General features: G+C 35.1%; 2 protein-coding genes across 2 annotated transcripts; both read right to left on the bottom strand.

Moving 5' to 3' along the window:
• Positions 1 to 777: 777 nt before the first annotated feature.
• LOC111983949 (uncharacterized) lies at positions 778 to 1,348 on the bottom strand. Its single transcript, XM_024015593.2, has one exon. It carries the CDS (start codon positions 1,302 to 1,304, stop codon positions 825 to 827), a length of 480 nt encoding a protein of 159 aa, XP_023871361.2. The 5' UTR covers positions 1,305 to 1,348; the 3' UTR covers positions 778 to 824.
• Positions 1,349 to 13,790: 12,442 nt separating this feature from the next.
• LOC112016630 (DNA damage-repair/toleration protein DRT102) lies at positions 13,791 to 15,616 on the bottom strand. The gene has a single exon (XM_024049159.2). It carries the CDS (start codon positions 14,904 to 14,906, stop codon positions 14,019 to 14,021), a length of 888 nt encoding a protein of 295 aa, XP_023904927.1. The 5' UTR covers positions 14,907 to 15,616; the 3' UTR covers positions 13,791 to 14,018.
• Between the last annotated feature and the right edge of the window lie 367 nt (positions 15,617 to 15,983).

Genomic DNA, 15,983 nt, shown 5'->3' with positions numbered 1-15,983 from the left:
GTAATATTGTTAAAAGTTTTGAGTCATAAGTAACTTGAAGATCCCAAATTTCAAAAGTTTAATTTAAGTGAATTAAGGTGGTAGCTCCATAGTGCAGTCTCAACTACCACCATTCACAGAGAGCCAAACAAGACGTCTGATGAGACATATACTCGAGTGAAGGCTTAGATGATTAACAAGTGTACGATCAAGATGGTCTGAAAGGAAACTATATAATGTAAAAGACCTCTCATAAGAGGTGCATCAGAAAATATAGTGAAACAAGAGAGAAAAAGAATTACTATAGCACTAAGGACTGTATTAGCTTTCAGGAACAGTGGTTCAATTCATAGTTCATCTCCTCGGACACTAATTTCATCAAGTTTTAAGTGTGTTTTTGTGCTTGTTCATCTTTTAAATCCTTACTAGCCGTTGTCCAATTCGCAAATAGCCCAGCTCTTTCACCCACTCTCTACAAATTAATTGTATTGGGTCACATCTCATATCTTTTAGGCTTGGGCTACAAATCGTGACCATATAATTTTGTTGATCACCAGTGAAGGCATGGGAATAATCAAAATAGGGTTAAAAATAATAAAAAACTAAGGAGTAAATTCACGAAACTAGAGATATGTGTAAATTCAATAATTGTAGAGATGTTGATGCATTAAGTTGTGTACTGTATCAACTTAGCACATAAATTTCCTCTTAAAAAAAACTAGCACATAAATATTTAAAACTTACAAAACTAATTGCTATTACGTTTCTATTAGGAGCAAAATAAATTTTAAAAAAAAAAAAAAAAAAAAAAAAAAAACCCAAAATTGCTATTACGTTATTTGTAGCTAGCTAGTTTCAAATTTGTGACAACAAAGGCATATATCACGAAGCACATTCTTTTCTCTCTTTCTTATATTCTTTCGACTACCTTCCTTCAAGCTTGCCACTTCATGTTGAACAGCCTTCATAAGTAGACTGTGTTCCTCAAGAGCCACTAGAACTGGCAAATCACCAATTCCACGAGCCATGGCTAGCATGAGCTCCCTAATAAGAGACTCAAATTCCATTCGATCAATCAACCCTTTTTCATCCTTATCAAACCTCTTGAAAATTACTTCATAGAGATTATTGATCTCTTCCTCTTGGTTCGTATTGTTTTCCAATGACAAAAGCTTATTAAGACCCCCATAAAGCAATTCTCTTGAAAGCATACCATTACCATCAATATCTAGCATCTCAAAACATTCATTGATGCAATTGTTGAACTTCTTTGTGTCTTGGATGAATCCCATTACCATGGAGCAATTAACCATGGCTACACTCATTTTGAAAGAAGAAAATTGGACTCAATGGTTGTAACTTGTAATTTGTTATTAATGAATAAAAAAGCGATGTCAGTGATGTCATAGGTGTATTGTACTTTGAACATCAATGTGTCATGAGGATGAGGCATTCTCTCGCCCAAAATTTCTAGCTCCCTAATATTAGGAAGGTACTATTTGTTCTAATTTTTTTTTCTCCTTCAGACGTAACTAACCAAGTTTGGACATGACTAAATTTATCTTGTGACTGTAAACTAGCAAACCTAATTTGGGCTGGTTGGAGGGTGGCTTGTTGTTGAAATAGTTAGTCAATACCTCAAGCATTTGCAGGCTCTTACCTGGCCCAGCGAAAGTTTTGCAAGATCTAATTTAGAGACCACACCGAATTTGATATTTGGAAATTTAAATTTAAAATTAATTAATTAATTTTAATCTGCTTAATTCATACACAACATTATAAATTACAGATTAGGAAAACAAAACATAACCCAAAATGTTTCTATTAGACATATCAGGAGATGTCAGTTAAGCTAAGACTCTCTCAAATTTCCTAAATCCCAAACTATTGAAAACATAAAATAAAATAAAATATCAATATACCATTACCATATATCCATTGAGGAGATCGAAAATCTTGGGACTTAATGGTAGTTTTGTTTCATTAAAAAGTGAAGGCCTAGGATTCATTGATTATGGGTGCAGGGTTTGTAGGATAAGGTTGCTTTAAGAATGAAGAAACATTATAGAAAACATTAATGGTCCATTTAGATACAACTTATTTTGCTGAAAACTGAAAACTAAAAACACTGTAACAAAATAATTTTTAAATGTGTTAATAGTACCATGAGACCTATTTTTAATAAATAAAATTGCTAAAAAGTGAGGTTTGTGGGTCCTATAAATAGTTTACGAGACCCACTGGTGTGCACTCCACTGCTTATTTTGCTGTGAACAGTGCACGGGTTGAAAAGTGAACAGTGAATGGGTTGAAAAGTCAAAAACAACGGCTAAAAAAAGAAACGCAAAAACGCAAACACAGGAATTATAATTCCTATCCAAACACTCACATTGTCTTAAAAGCTTGTTTTAAGCCCAAATTGACTAGAAAGGCCAGCAAAATTACATTATACCAAGCGATGGCCCATGAAATGCACAGCCTTGCTATAGTTTTGCACCAAAATAATTTATGGGATGCTCTCAACTCATGATCAAAATTTAGCGTTTTCAAGTGGATTTACTACTTATCCCACCTGTTTAAGAAAGTCTATTAGACATTAATTTTTCTACAATTTTCATGTAGTTGCTTGTGAGCAGAGAAAAAAATTGGTAGGTCAATGTGAAAGTGATAAATAGTCATTCACAATTAACAATGTTAAAATTGTGACAAAAATTATGAGTTTGTGACACAAAAAAGTTGTTATTCACCCGAATAACTCCACCTACCCTGTCAAGGTATGACCATTGCCACCTCAGCATATTAACAATACCATAATGTACAAAGACATGCAAATAGAAGAATATATTAGAAAAGGAAAGGGCATCATTCATTACTCACTTTTTTAAAATTAAAATTGTCATAAGTTGAAGATACGATTTCAAGTTGTTACACATTTTTTAAAACTGAAATCGTGAGTTGAAATCGTATCTCAGTTATAAATTTTTTTAAAAAATAAAGTGTGTAACAAAGTGTATAATAGCTCTTATCCATAAGAAAAATGGACAGAAAGATGACGTAGGGAAAGAAAAGAAGAAAAATGAGATTTCATGATAGAGAAGACAAGAGAGCGAGAGAGAAAAGATAAAAAGAAATTGTGTGTCTTCCTTTTTGTTTTTGCTAAATTGTGTCTTCCTTTCTTTAAAGTTTGAAAATGAATTCAGAATATGTGCGTACCCAAGAAATTTGTGTCCCCTTTCCTCCTTGGTCTCCCAAGTTTGAAAATGAACCAGAATGGTAAGTGATTTCCAATAATTTGACCCGTGACAAGAGTTAGGTTCGGTATATTTGTGCATTGGACCCATTTAGACATAAACACGTAGCAATAATTTGACACATGTTAAGGATTTGACTCTACCTGCCATATTCACAATTTCATGTTTTGTACTTGGATCTATGCATATAGTTCGAGTTTCAAGGCTGTATAGTCAAATTTCAATAATCAAATTAGCATTTAGGGAAGCATGAATCTTCTATGGCATGATAAGTCGAATCAGAGTCGATAGGAAAGCCGTCGCTTTTTCATTTATGTCGATAGGAAAATAAATTTTGATGGGGCTATTTTTTCCGATGAGAACAAGGCTAGTTTGGGGGTGATTATTAGGGATAGCTCAAGTTTAGCTCTAGCTTCATGCTCTGAAATATTGTCCAAAGCCTATACCAGCAACGAAGTGGAAGCAAATTAAGCAATTGCAGTAGCAAAGGCACTCTCCTTTGCAAAAGATTTGGGATTTAAGAAGGCAGTGCTTAAAGGTGATTCATTGGTTGTTATCAAGGCCTTGCTAGATGAAGATGGTTCCTTGGCTCCCTATGGTTTGTTGGTTGAAGATGCAAAGATACACGCTCAATGTTTTGATCAATTACTTTACTCTCATGTGAAGGGAGAAGGTAACTCTGTTGCTCATAGTTTGGCTAAACACATTATTAATATTTCAGACTTTTTAGTATGGATGGAGGATGTTCCATTATAGAATTTTTTTTTTTTTTTTTTCTGTATTTTAGGCTGATTTAGCCGATCTTCTTTAATAATAATATTCAGCTTCCTTCTCAAAAAAAAAAAAAAAAATGTAGTAAGATAACTTATGAAATTTCAAATATGAAATTTTGAATATGTTCCAAGGCTCAAAATATGATCTACCAAAATAAATAAGTAAAATCAGGCCTTCTAGAGAAACTAATATTCCCTGTTTTCTGCAAATGTGGCCAGACATTGTTGGTGGGTCATTGGTTCTGACAATGTCTTACATGACATTTCACTTGTTAATATTTCGAGCAGGTCTATAATAATTTCTGGACAAACCGAATTGCTAATGGGCTGCAGGTGGCTGCACCTTGTTACAAAATAACCATTTCCCCTCTTATCACCCATGTCCGGATGCACAAATCTGTGTCTATACCATCTTGTCAAAAATGATTTACAATGCGCACTCCAGTTATGCTTAATTAGAAAGAGGGCTGCTGGTAGGGTGTTTTGACATCCAAGGATTTTTTTTATGTTTCATTAGTTTATCCCTTGATAAAAACACTTTATGTTTCAAAGAAGTGATAATATTTCAATGAGAAAACATTAGGTCAGGCTTGGCGTAAAACACTAGTTTTACGCCAAGCAATATTTGTTTGCCACGTTAACGAAACAGAATTACTTCAAAAAAAAAAAAAAATTCACGCTCACAGCCTCTGCTTCCTTCATGCTGTTCACCTCGAAGAAGAAAGAGTTCTCGTCATGCCCTCTGCTTCCTCCTCTGGGGTTGTGCCGTCCTTTGCTTGCCCGAACCTCCACCACACCACACACCGAATCACACCGCCACACAGGTCGCCGGAGCTGTGCGTGGAGCTTGTAAACTTACTTAAAGTGTTAGGGTTAAATGAATCTGATTGTTTTTTGAAACTTACTTCTTTTTTTTTTTTTTATGCAAATCATTATATCTTGATGGTTTTTGATTAGATTCCTAAGAATTAAGATCGGTTTTTGCTTATTTTTTGTTTTTTTTGTTTTTTTTTTTTTTTCCCCTGTATGTGTTACTTTTGTATGCTTTTGAAATTGAAAAAATTAGTGATTTTTCACAAAGCTCAATGATAAAAATTAAAGCTAAATGTGAAAAACCAGAAGCCTAGAAGAGGTTTTTCTTCCTCTTTCCATGGTCATGTTACATTTGTGTGAACAGATCTTCAATGATCAAGATGATTTCAATTCATTGTCAATTTTATTTTCAACTAGATAGACTTAGTCTTAAATTGCGGTAATCCTACATGTGCACACAGATCCTTAGATTCAACATGTTTCAGTGATTGATGTAGCTTAAAAGAGAAAAAAAAAATGCTTGTAAAAAGTTGGTGGACATTCATCGAAATCACATTGCGACAGTCAGATGTTCTTGCCTTGAAATTGATCAACCTTGCATCATTTTAACAGATCTTTTGATAATCAGGTATATAGATTCATTTTTGCTTAAACTACCTATTGTGTTTTCGTTGTTTTCATTTCTCTGGTGGAAGTGGCAGTGGCTGTAGATCTTTGAATTTTAATTCTATATGATCACTCACATTTCTTTGGGTCATGTCTGCTGCAGATCTCTGAGACAAGTAGTAACATTTCTTTGTTCACCCTCTACTATATACCAAATCTTTTTGAGGCTTTCTATATGATTATACACGTTTTTTTTTTTTTTTAATTCTTATATGTTTTAAAAATGTGAGATGATGAGATTTCTTATATGGTGAAGGAGCTATTTGTCAACTCAAAGTTATAAACTTCTTATGCTTTCTTCTCATTGATGCCAAAAAACAAATAACTCAATAAAAACATTTGCCAAGGGATTATGTATTGTTACCAAAAAAGAAAGGTTTAGCTCAAATGGTACCTTCTTGTAAGAGCAGTGAAGAGGGAGATCATGGAATCAACACAACCCTATGTGTGTATAACTAACTAACTAATAAAGGGGAATCTGCTTCTTCCTCGACCTCCGCATGTTGATGCAGTAATGTACTCCTTTATTTTGGGTTTTTGGTTACACAATCAATGGTGGGAATCTGCTTATATAAACTAGGAAACTTGTAGAGGATCTTAATCTGAAAACAAATGAAGTTTGCAAAGTTAAAGGAGTTTATACAGTACCAACTTTAGTAATTCATATGAAATCTTGAAATATAATTCACTGATTAGTCCGTTGAGAATTTGTAGCCAATCCCAAAATTTTGGGATTAAGTCTTCTTGTTGTATTCACCAAGTATTCAATTATTCATTGATGCTTATTCCATAGTGATTACTTTCTAGTTTTTATTGTTATGCTTTTGGTATAGACAGTGATTTAAACTTAGGTCCCTTATTTGATGACAAATTATTTTAATAATTTAGTTTACTGGAATCTAATATCAATGTTCTTATAATAAAGCAGTATTTTTTTCCTCAAAAGTCAAATTAAAAGTCTAATTAACTAAATGTACGAGTGATTTTAAAAAATAAAAAATAAAAAAAATAAAAATAAAAACCGTTTAATGTAAAGCGTGACATTTATAAAATTAGGTTGCTCTATCAATTAACCACCAAAAAAAAAAAAAAAAAATCTATCGTAATACAAACAAGAATATCAGCCAGGCAAGGACGAAGCAGAGGGCGTCCGGAGTTTATATGTTGGATATTCGGGCTTTGGTATGGAAGGGCTTTCCCTGAAATTGCCATCATCCAAAATAAAAATTGGAAAGTATCATATTTATTTTACAAAACTTTTTTTTTTTTTTTTTTTTTTTTTTTTTCAAAAAAAAAAAGGAAAAGAAAAGAAAAGAAGCTAACTCAAACAATTAGAATATATAGGCCGAAAATAGAACTGCTCTCACCTGAATCAGTGAACAAACCTTTTTTTTTTTTTTTTGGGCTCAAAATCATGGAACCACCATGCACCTTCATATAGTAATTGTTGGATTGGTGACAAGGAGAGCAGTGATAAATTAAGGTAGGTGATAATAAGAGCTAGGCACACAACAATAAAACAAATCCCATTTTAAGTATTTTCATTGCAAACCTCGAATTATCAACCAATCAATCATACTCCTTTACAGCCAAATCTCACATTTAAGAGTTAATCAACGACTAATAAACTAAGAACTAAATAGGCCTATGCATGTCTCCTACTCCTTGCAATTCAACACACAAACACATTAGCAAAATTTGAGAGAGAGAAATGGATGATAGCATAAATTGTGGATTGCTAGTTATGTGCTTTGTCATTCTAGCTGCAAGCCATAAGGTCCATGAGAAAAAGAGCTTATTGGGGGTGCACTAGAGAGTGTATCCCAGGTTGTAAATCAAGGTTGCAAGGAGGTATTGACTCTTGCATCATTTTCTGTACCATGCAGTGTTCAAGTTCTCTTAGCAGTCGGGGTAATTGCTCCAGAACTGAGTATGTTCTAAAACCAGCTTGTAGCATTTATATGTTATTGTATAAAATGTATGCATGCATAATATTTATTGACAGAACCATATAGATCTTAATGTTTCATGTTCTAATCTGAAAATGAATTCTCATGTGGCAATAAAACCAGGTTACAGGGGCCAACAGCAGTACCAACACTGCTGCCAGCTCCATTTTCATTGCCACTATGGCTACACAAAATCCCTCTCAAATACAAAGCAATGGTACCACAATACACACCAGCATCATCATTCTCACCACAATCATTAACTCACAAAATGATCCTAGAACCTCTGCTGCAAACATTAACTGCTCCTCGAATATTATTAAGCTCGTCAGCATTGTTGCCTTGCAAAATGAAATGCTGACAGTAGTGAAAGCTTGTTTCTCCACAAGGAATGAAAGAAACAGAAATGGATCCAGTATCATGATAAGATCAGATTAAAGCATCAAAGGATTGGAGAGGCATCTTAAGTTTAGCTCTTACAATTGAAAAGCAAAGAAAGCAAGGAGGATTTGCAGACTGTTTTATAGAGGAGTCGAGGGTTTTAGGGGGTCAGTTGCCTCCCTCAAATTCTTTGAATGGCTGGAGCAGGCTAGTATGAATCTTAGCTCTTTATGATCCCTCATCCATCCAACATTAGATTTTGTATAAAACATTTGTTAGCGTAAAAGCGTTCGTTGTTCAGAAGTTGGTTGTAAGCAAGTTTGTAGACCACATCTCTGATCTCTCAGAATACCTAGTGGCAACAACTTGGACAGGAATGCAAACATATGCATTCGGAACTAGACTAGAAAAGTAGAATTGATCAAGACTATTGAGGGGTGTTTCCCTCATCTTCTTTTTCTTTTTTGGTTAATTTGTTAAGTTGCACAGTAAGGGGTTCTTTATCGACATGATAACAATCACCAATTCCTAAAACCAACAATAGACTTAGGATAAGTCAAGGCATTCTATTTGATTACTTACATTATCCGCTAAAAGTTAGATGTTAGACAAGTGGTTTGATTACAACAACTAGGAGGGATTCTGGAAGTAGAAAGAGTGTAAATTCAGCTGGAATTTAATACAGAATCAGTTCAACTTATGCGCAGCTAAAGAAAAGAGTGCACAATTTTTAACTTTCATGTTTGAAAAAGGAAAATTCAATAGGTTGCTCAAACATTCACCCTTGGTTGCTCTATTGAAATGAAACCCCTAAAACTTCCAAGAGAAATCTGACCAGGAACCAAGATGGTCTTTTACAAGTGAAGAAACCCAATGAGACCGAAGGGCTTTCTTGCCACAATGTCCTATTAAGCATACCAGAGAAACATAATCTTATAATGAATGAAAGAAATTACAAACAAACAAAAGAAGATATGAGCAAAATCTAATTCACCTTCACCTCCACTAGAGAAGTCGACAAACTTTCAAATTGTTCACTATTGGTGCCAATCTACTGCCAAACTCTCAGATATGAAAACCTACTAACATCATACATGTGAAGTGGATGGGCGTTTAGAAGCACTCCCCAACCAACTTGAATCATGGGTAGTTGAACTAAGCTAATAAACGATTGGAGTCACTCCCAAAGCTAACTCTATCATCATACATGTCTCTGGCTTGGTTCAAAAACAAAATTGTACATTTCTCCGGCCATGACATCAAGTTCTGATACAGGAAATATGGCTTCCTAAGAAGTTTTAATCAATTTCAGAATACAGCCCAACAATCTTGAAGAGAATCAATTTTTTTCCTCCATGTTTTCGATACAATCTTGAAACTTATTCTATGCATGCACCTATTGAGAGCATAATGAAAATCTACTTCGGACTAACTTTTACACAGGGAATGCTAGAAACAGTCTAAGCTAATCCTGCATAAAAAGACAACTAACTTCTTTAAATTGCTAGAATGGAAAAGAGGTCACTCATCTCAATTCAAAAGAGAGTGAACACCAGAGAAGTAATGTAGTCTAAACTTTACTTTGGACTATCCATCCTTACTAGCAACAACTACATATCATTTCAGAAAATCCTTATCAACCAGGCAATAATCAATCGTGCTTCATAAATAGCAAAGTAGTTTGATTACAGGTATCATTATGATTCCTTGAGAAAATGTGGATAAGGGAGAAAACACTCCTATATTCTAACGGCCATCTTTAGCATGAAAATAAACAGATCATGTTTAAACATGTTTGAGTTCAGTCAGGTAATTCTAGCAAAGTAGTTTGATTACAGGTATCATTATGATTCCTTGGGCCATTGAGAAAATGTAGATAAGGGAGAGAACAGTCCTATATTCTATTACACATAAAGATATTCTAACAGCCATCTTTAGCATGAAAATAAAAAAGCATGTATAAACATATTCGAGTTTAGTCAGGTAATTCCAGCTTCTTAAATTTATGCCAGCTTCTTAAAAAACCAAGAGAAAACTAAGTTTTACATTGAACCAAAAATAGGGGAACAAAATTTAATCACAAAATTAATAAAAATCAAGCACATCCCTACCAACAACCATAGCATAACACTATAACAGCATCATAGATCATATAAAAAAACAGCAGCTAAACCAAACAGAAGTAACAATAGCACATCAAGACAAGAGTTGGTTCAAATATGATACATACTCTTTATTACAGAGTCCAAGAACTGGATTCCTCCTCAGTATCACAAGACACCTTAGAAACAAAAACATAGAAACCATATTGATTGATTTTCAAGCAAACCCAATTTGGAATTTATTTTCAATCGTACTAACAGCACAACACTCAACCCCACAAACATCTTCCACACACATAAGATGCATTTAACAAAACAGAGTTAGTTGTAAGATCTTATACAGATTAGTACAAAAAGAAAGTTCAGTTTATGTTTATACATAAACAACAACAATAACAAGCCTTACTCCCAAAATTTGGTGCAGTTAGGGTAACCACATGTATCCTACACAGTTCTAAAAAAATATATATAATATGATATTTAAATAAAATAAAAAATAACTACTAACATTTCTAGTACTTTTATACATTTGTATTCTGCCTCCTTTAATGAATTTAGTTAAGCATTTACTATTAAAAAAACGATTGTGGACCAAGGGCTTGATCTGTAGCAATTCTATTTTCTATTTTCCTTTTTTTTTCTTTTCTTTTTTTTTTTGGGTATATTTCATGAAAATTCTCGTTTTCCTATTTAAAGCACAAAACCATGTTTTTTGACACACATGCCAACTTGTAATTGGATTATATTACTTACACGACTTTTTTTTTACAATTGTTGTTATAATAATTGTTCTTGCTTGTTTACATTACATTTTATTTTTCAGAAGAAGATGATGTTAGCTGAAGAAGAGTTTTATAGTAGCCTTGAAAAAATGTTTTACAGTTACAGTCGCAACTGCGAAGATTTTGTATGCTAGTAGAACTACAAATGAAGATCAGTGTAAAAGATTTATAGTATTTTTTTTTTTTTTGGTAAGTAAAAGATTTATAGTAGCAAACACAACTGAAGAAAAGTTTTATAGTAGCATACGCAACTGAAGACGAATTTTTTAGTAACTGTCATACAAAAAATGAATTGCAATAAATATTATAAATTTATATGAATTGAAAAATTAAATTAAACTCAAATGCCAAGTGAACCCAAAGACATAAGATCATATAGATAACCCACATGCCAAATAAAACCAAAGATATATTCTCCCCTCTCTCTCCAAACTCTCTTTTCTCTACTATGAATAAATTTAAAAAAAAAAAAAAAATCCTAATCTAATATGTAGATATTAAAAATTTACCACAAAGTCGCATATGAGGCATGAGATTGGGACTGAGAAAAGAAGGCAAATGACATCGTTTGGATTTGAGAGAATGACATTTACCCTGCATGCTTTGGGATTGAGATTTGCGAGATTGTGATTTACCAATTTGTTCATTGGGATTAAAATTAGAGACTGAGATGAGAAGTGAGAGAAGAAGACACTTTGAAATAGTTTTAAACATTACGACAACACAGGTAGTTTTAAGCATTAATACAGATGACATTGTCTGGATTATAGGTACTCTTTTAAAAAAAATAATCATGTGAATTTACTAATTCCGAGCCAAATCACAATGGTTTTAGTAATTCTATTGACTAATTTCAAATGATTGATAGGTTGCACCGTACAAAAGTTTGACTCATATTAACAATAACAATAATAAAAATGAAGAAGTAGTTCAATTACAGACATCATTATGCTTCCTTAAGCCATTGAGGAAATTTAGATATCTAACAGCCAACTTTAGTATGAAAAAAGCCAAATTCATGTTTAAAAGATCTCATACATGTTTGAGTTTAGTCAGGTATTTCAAGTACAACTTGTTCAATTTTTAATCAAGCCATATTCACCAACAAAATTTTATCCGGAAAGGGAAGAAAAGATTTAAGTTTATAACAAAAGTTTCCCAGGAAGCACCTCAGTTTCTTGAGGAAATATACTAAGCAAAAACACAGCTAGAATCAAAGACCATAGAGAATACTTTTAGAATTTGATAAGACAGAGTTAAGTCAAACTCAACAACTACCATAAAGTCTAAAATGTCACCTTCAATCTCACAGCTTGTACATTTCAGCAGCATGGCAACGCTTAGTTGACCTTAATCACTGTGCTACAAAAGTTAGATACATAAAACATCTAACCATCAGGTTTGGACCACCAATGGTTTTTGGACTGAAAACAAAATTTAATAACAAACACGGGAGTGAATATATTCCGAGATTAATGGGTTGCCAGAAGAACAGGAACTAAGGGGAAGGAAGAGATGATAAAGAAGCAATGGTTGTTGAACTGCTGGGTAAATTAAGCAACTGTATAAGAAGTGGGTGGGCAGAGGAAGATGGAGGTGGGGAATTGGGTCAACACTGGGACTGGGGAGGAGGAAGCGGCGAAGCACCGCCACTAGTATGAAAAAAAATTGTTACTAACAACTAACCAATACATGTATGGCACTAATGCAATGTGAAGGAATTCCATTTTAGTGTTGGTGGAAACAAATGGGAGGGGTGGGGAAGATGGAGGTGTGGAAATGGGTCAATACTCATTTGGGGGGAGGAAGTGGCGAAGTGCTGCCACTGGTATGAAAAAAATGTTACTAACATCTAATCAAATACACGTATGGTGCTAATGCAATGTGCAGGAATTTCATTTTGGTGTTGGTGGAGACAAACATGTTCAGCCACCAAATTATTCCAACCCGACTTCTATCTATTCTAACCAAAAAAAAAAAAATTCCTTTTAACCCTTGTTTGGAGATGAGTTCACAAGTAGACCAGATTGTCCAAACAAATTAAGGTTTTAACTATGCTCTGGAAAAAATAAGACTATTATGCTAATTGCCCTGTCAGTACTACTTCGTATTTATGCATTGGGGCTGTTACACATAAACCAAAGAAAAAAAGGCCTAGGAATCAAATATAGTCATCAACAATATTATGAAACTATGAATTGTAATAATGGTTATTGATGAAATTAAATTAAACTCACATGCCAAATAAACCCAAAGACATATAAGATGATTCAGACAAAACCACATGCCACATGAAACCCAAAGACATATTCTCCTCTCTCTCTCTCTCTCCAAACTATCTTCTCTCAACCACAAATAAATTAGAATCCTAATCTAGTATATAGATATTAAAAATTTACCACAAAGTCTCGAATGAGGCATGAGATTGGGACTGAGAGAAGAAGGCAAACAACATCGCATGGATTTGCAAGAATGAGATTTACCACTGTGTGCTTTGGGATTAAGATCTGAGAGAATGAGAGACTAACGTTGAGAAGTGAGAGAAGAAGACACTTCGAAATAGTTTTATACATTAAGATGGATAGTTTTAACCATTAAGAAAAACAAAATTGTTCTGGATTATAGTTTTTCTTTTGAAACCATCACGTCAGTTTACTAATTCTAAGCCAAACTGCAAAGGGTTTTGTAATTATTTTTACTAATTTTCAAATGATTAACTAAGTAGTACTGTACCAAAGTTTTACCTATAGTAACAATAACAATAACAATAATGAGGAACAGACATCATTATGCTTCCTTGAGCCATTGAGAAAATTTAGATATCTAACAGCAAACTTTCGAATGAAAACAGCCATATTTATGTTTAATATATCTCATACATGTTTGAGTCAGGTTTTTCAAGTCTAGCTTGTTCAATTCTAATGATCAAGCCAAATTCATCAATAACAAAGAGAACACCGAGTTTTACATTGAACCAAAAGGGTTCAACAGAATTAAACCACCAAGTCAATAACAAGCAAGCAAATTCCTACTTAACACCCATAACATAACACTACAAACAGCATCATATAAAAAAAAAAAAAATAACAGCAGCTAAACCAAACATAAGTAACAAAACCATATCAATACAAGAGTTGGTTTAAGTATGATACATACTCTTCCTTATTATAGAGACCCAGAACTGGATTCCTCCTCAGTAGCACAATACTCAACCCTATAAACATCTTAGAAACACATACATAGAAACCATATTGATTCATTTTCTCGCAGACCCATATCCCAATTCCTTCTTAACAGCTTCTACACCCATACTGATTCATATTCACACAGCCCCATTTCCCAATTCTTTCTCAACAGCAGCCTTAGCAGTCTGAAGATCCTCATCAAAAAACATATCCCATTTCCCATCCCACCTGATGAAAAACTCAGTATCCTCATAATACTTCACTCTATGCACATCCCCAGCTGTAGTAAACAAAAAATCCCCAACACCCAAATCATACCTCTCCTTTTTGCTCAAATTCCACACACTCTTCTTCCCCTCCATCACCACCAAATCATGCCCGAAAGTATGATGATGAGCCGGCTCCACACTCCCAGCTTTAAACCTCACAAAAGCCGATGTGGGAGTCTCTCTCAAAATCTTCATAGACCCACCTGGGATTATATCGATCGGATTCAATTCCCTATTCTTCACCAAACAACAAATAGCACATTTTGCAGATTCATCAGACTGAGAAGAACCAGATCCAATGGTGGGCGTAGAGTTGTCAAGAAAAGCCTCTATATTGAAAGGAGTGTTGAGCCAAGTGTTGAGGATATCAATGGCGGTGGAGGGTGAAGTGGACATGCCCGAGACTGCGAGGACATTGGAGTTGTTGATGAAGCGAGCGTTGAGAGCATCTTCAGGAGTGAGACAAGTGGCTGCATAAACGCCTGGGAATTTGTTGGCGAAGATAGCAACACCAACGCCTGTGCCACAGGCGACGAGGCCACGGGTTTCTGTGGCGGCGGGGGTGGTGGAGGAAGAGGAGACTTGGCGGCCAACTTCGGCGGCGATGGTGTAGTAGGAGGAGGTGCCGAGGTCTTCTACTTCGATGTTGAGGGAACGGAGATGGGAGACCAAGGTGTCTTTGAGAGTGCAGCCGAAGGAGTCGGCTCCGGCTATGATTTTGAGAGGACGACTGGTGGTGGTGGCAGACTCGGCCATGGTGGTGAGGTGAGAGAAGTACAGAGAGTAAAGAGAGACTATTTGGAAGAGTGATATATTGAGAGTGTATGAGGGAGACAAAGAAATGAATCTGGACTTGAAGTTGGTACGAGGGGATGTGAAATAAAATAGTCTTCAGACTTTGGAAGCATCAAGCAACCTTCGCTTTACAACTCAAAAATATTTTTTATCGGTTAAATTATAACTAAAGATGTAATTGTGGCGAAGACTGATACAATCCCTCTCCCCAGTAGGAGCTCTTCCCTCTCCCTTCTGTAAGAGCACTCTCCCTCTCTCCCTGTAGACGAGATCTTCTCTCCTACATTCTGTGGGGCTACCCCGTAGAGTCTATTCTCACCATCTCAACTAACCTTTCAACACTTTCTCTTAGAATGCCATGGAACAGGAAATGATTGATGGGTTACAAAATCTGTGTCTCACGAAGGAAGAAGAAGAAGGAATGCCCATTACAACAAGAAGCAAATCAGACCTATTGGAGGAATGTTCTTTTAAGTCTTTTTGGTCGTTTACTCTCAGACAGACAGCAAAATCAAAGGGCTTTGAAGAGCACTCTGAGGTCCGCTTGGAAGATGGGTTCGGAGTTGAAAATAGTCAATGTAGGGAATGGTATTCTCCCGTTCAAGTTCAGTTCTACATATCAGTTGGAGTGGGTGGAGAATAGTGGCCCATGGAATTTTGAGAATAATTTGCTGCTCCTTTGCCGATGGGAGAAGGGGCTCTCCACAGCAAATATGGTCTTTACCCATTCCCCATTTTGGGTACAACTTTGGGGTTTACCTTTTGAACACATGAGTGAAGATGTGGGTAGAGACGTCATAAATAGCTTGGGGCGCTTTATAGAAATGGACAAACGTGCCTGCCAATCGGACCAAATTTTGTTTATGCGCATTAGAGTTTAGCTTTTGATAGATAAAACACTTCGCAGAGGGGGTAATGTGGTGAGTTTTGATGGGGAAAAGTTTTGGGTCAACTTTAAATATGAGAGGCTTCCCACGTTTTGTTTCCTGTGTGGCAAGCTTGGCCATGATAATAAGCATTGCCTAGACTTCCCAAATT

This window comes from Quercus suber, unplaced genomic scaffold (assembly GCF_002906115.3).
Source record: "Quercus suber isolate HL8 unplaced genomic scaffold, Cork oak 2.0 scaffold_616, whole genome shotgun sequence".
NCBI classification, from domain to species: domain Eukaryota; kingdom Viridiplantae; phylum Streptophyta; class Magnoliopsida; order Fagales; family Fagaceae; genus Quercus; species Quercus suber.
The sequence above is the reverse complement of the archived record's forward strand: the minus strand, read 5'-3'. Positions and strand labels throughout refer to the sequence as shown.

Excerpts from the sequence above, each read along its gene's own strand:
- LOC111983949 (XM_024015593.2), bottom strand. The coding sequence starts at position 1,304 with ATGAGTGTAGCCATGGTTAATTGCTCCATGGTAATGGGATTCATCCAA.
- LOC112016630 (XM_024049159.2), bottom strand. The coding sequence starts at position 14,906 with ATGGCCGAGTCTGCCACCACCACCAGTCGTCCTCTCAAAATCATAGCC.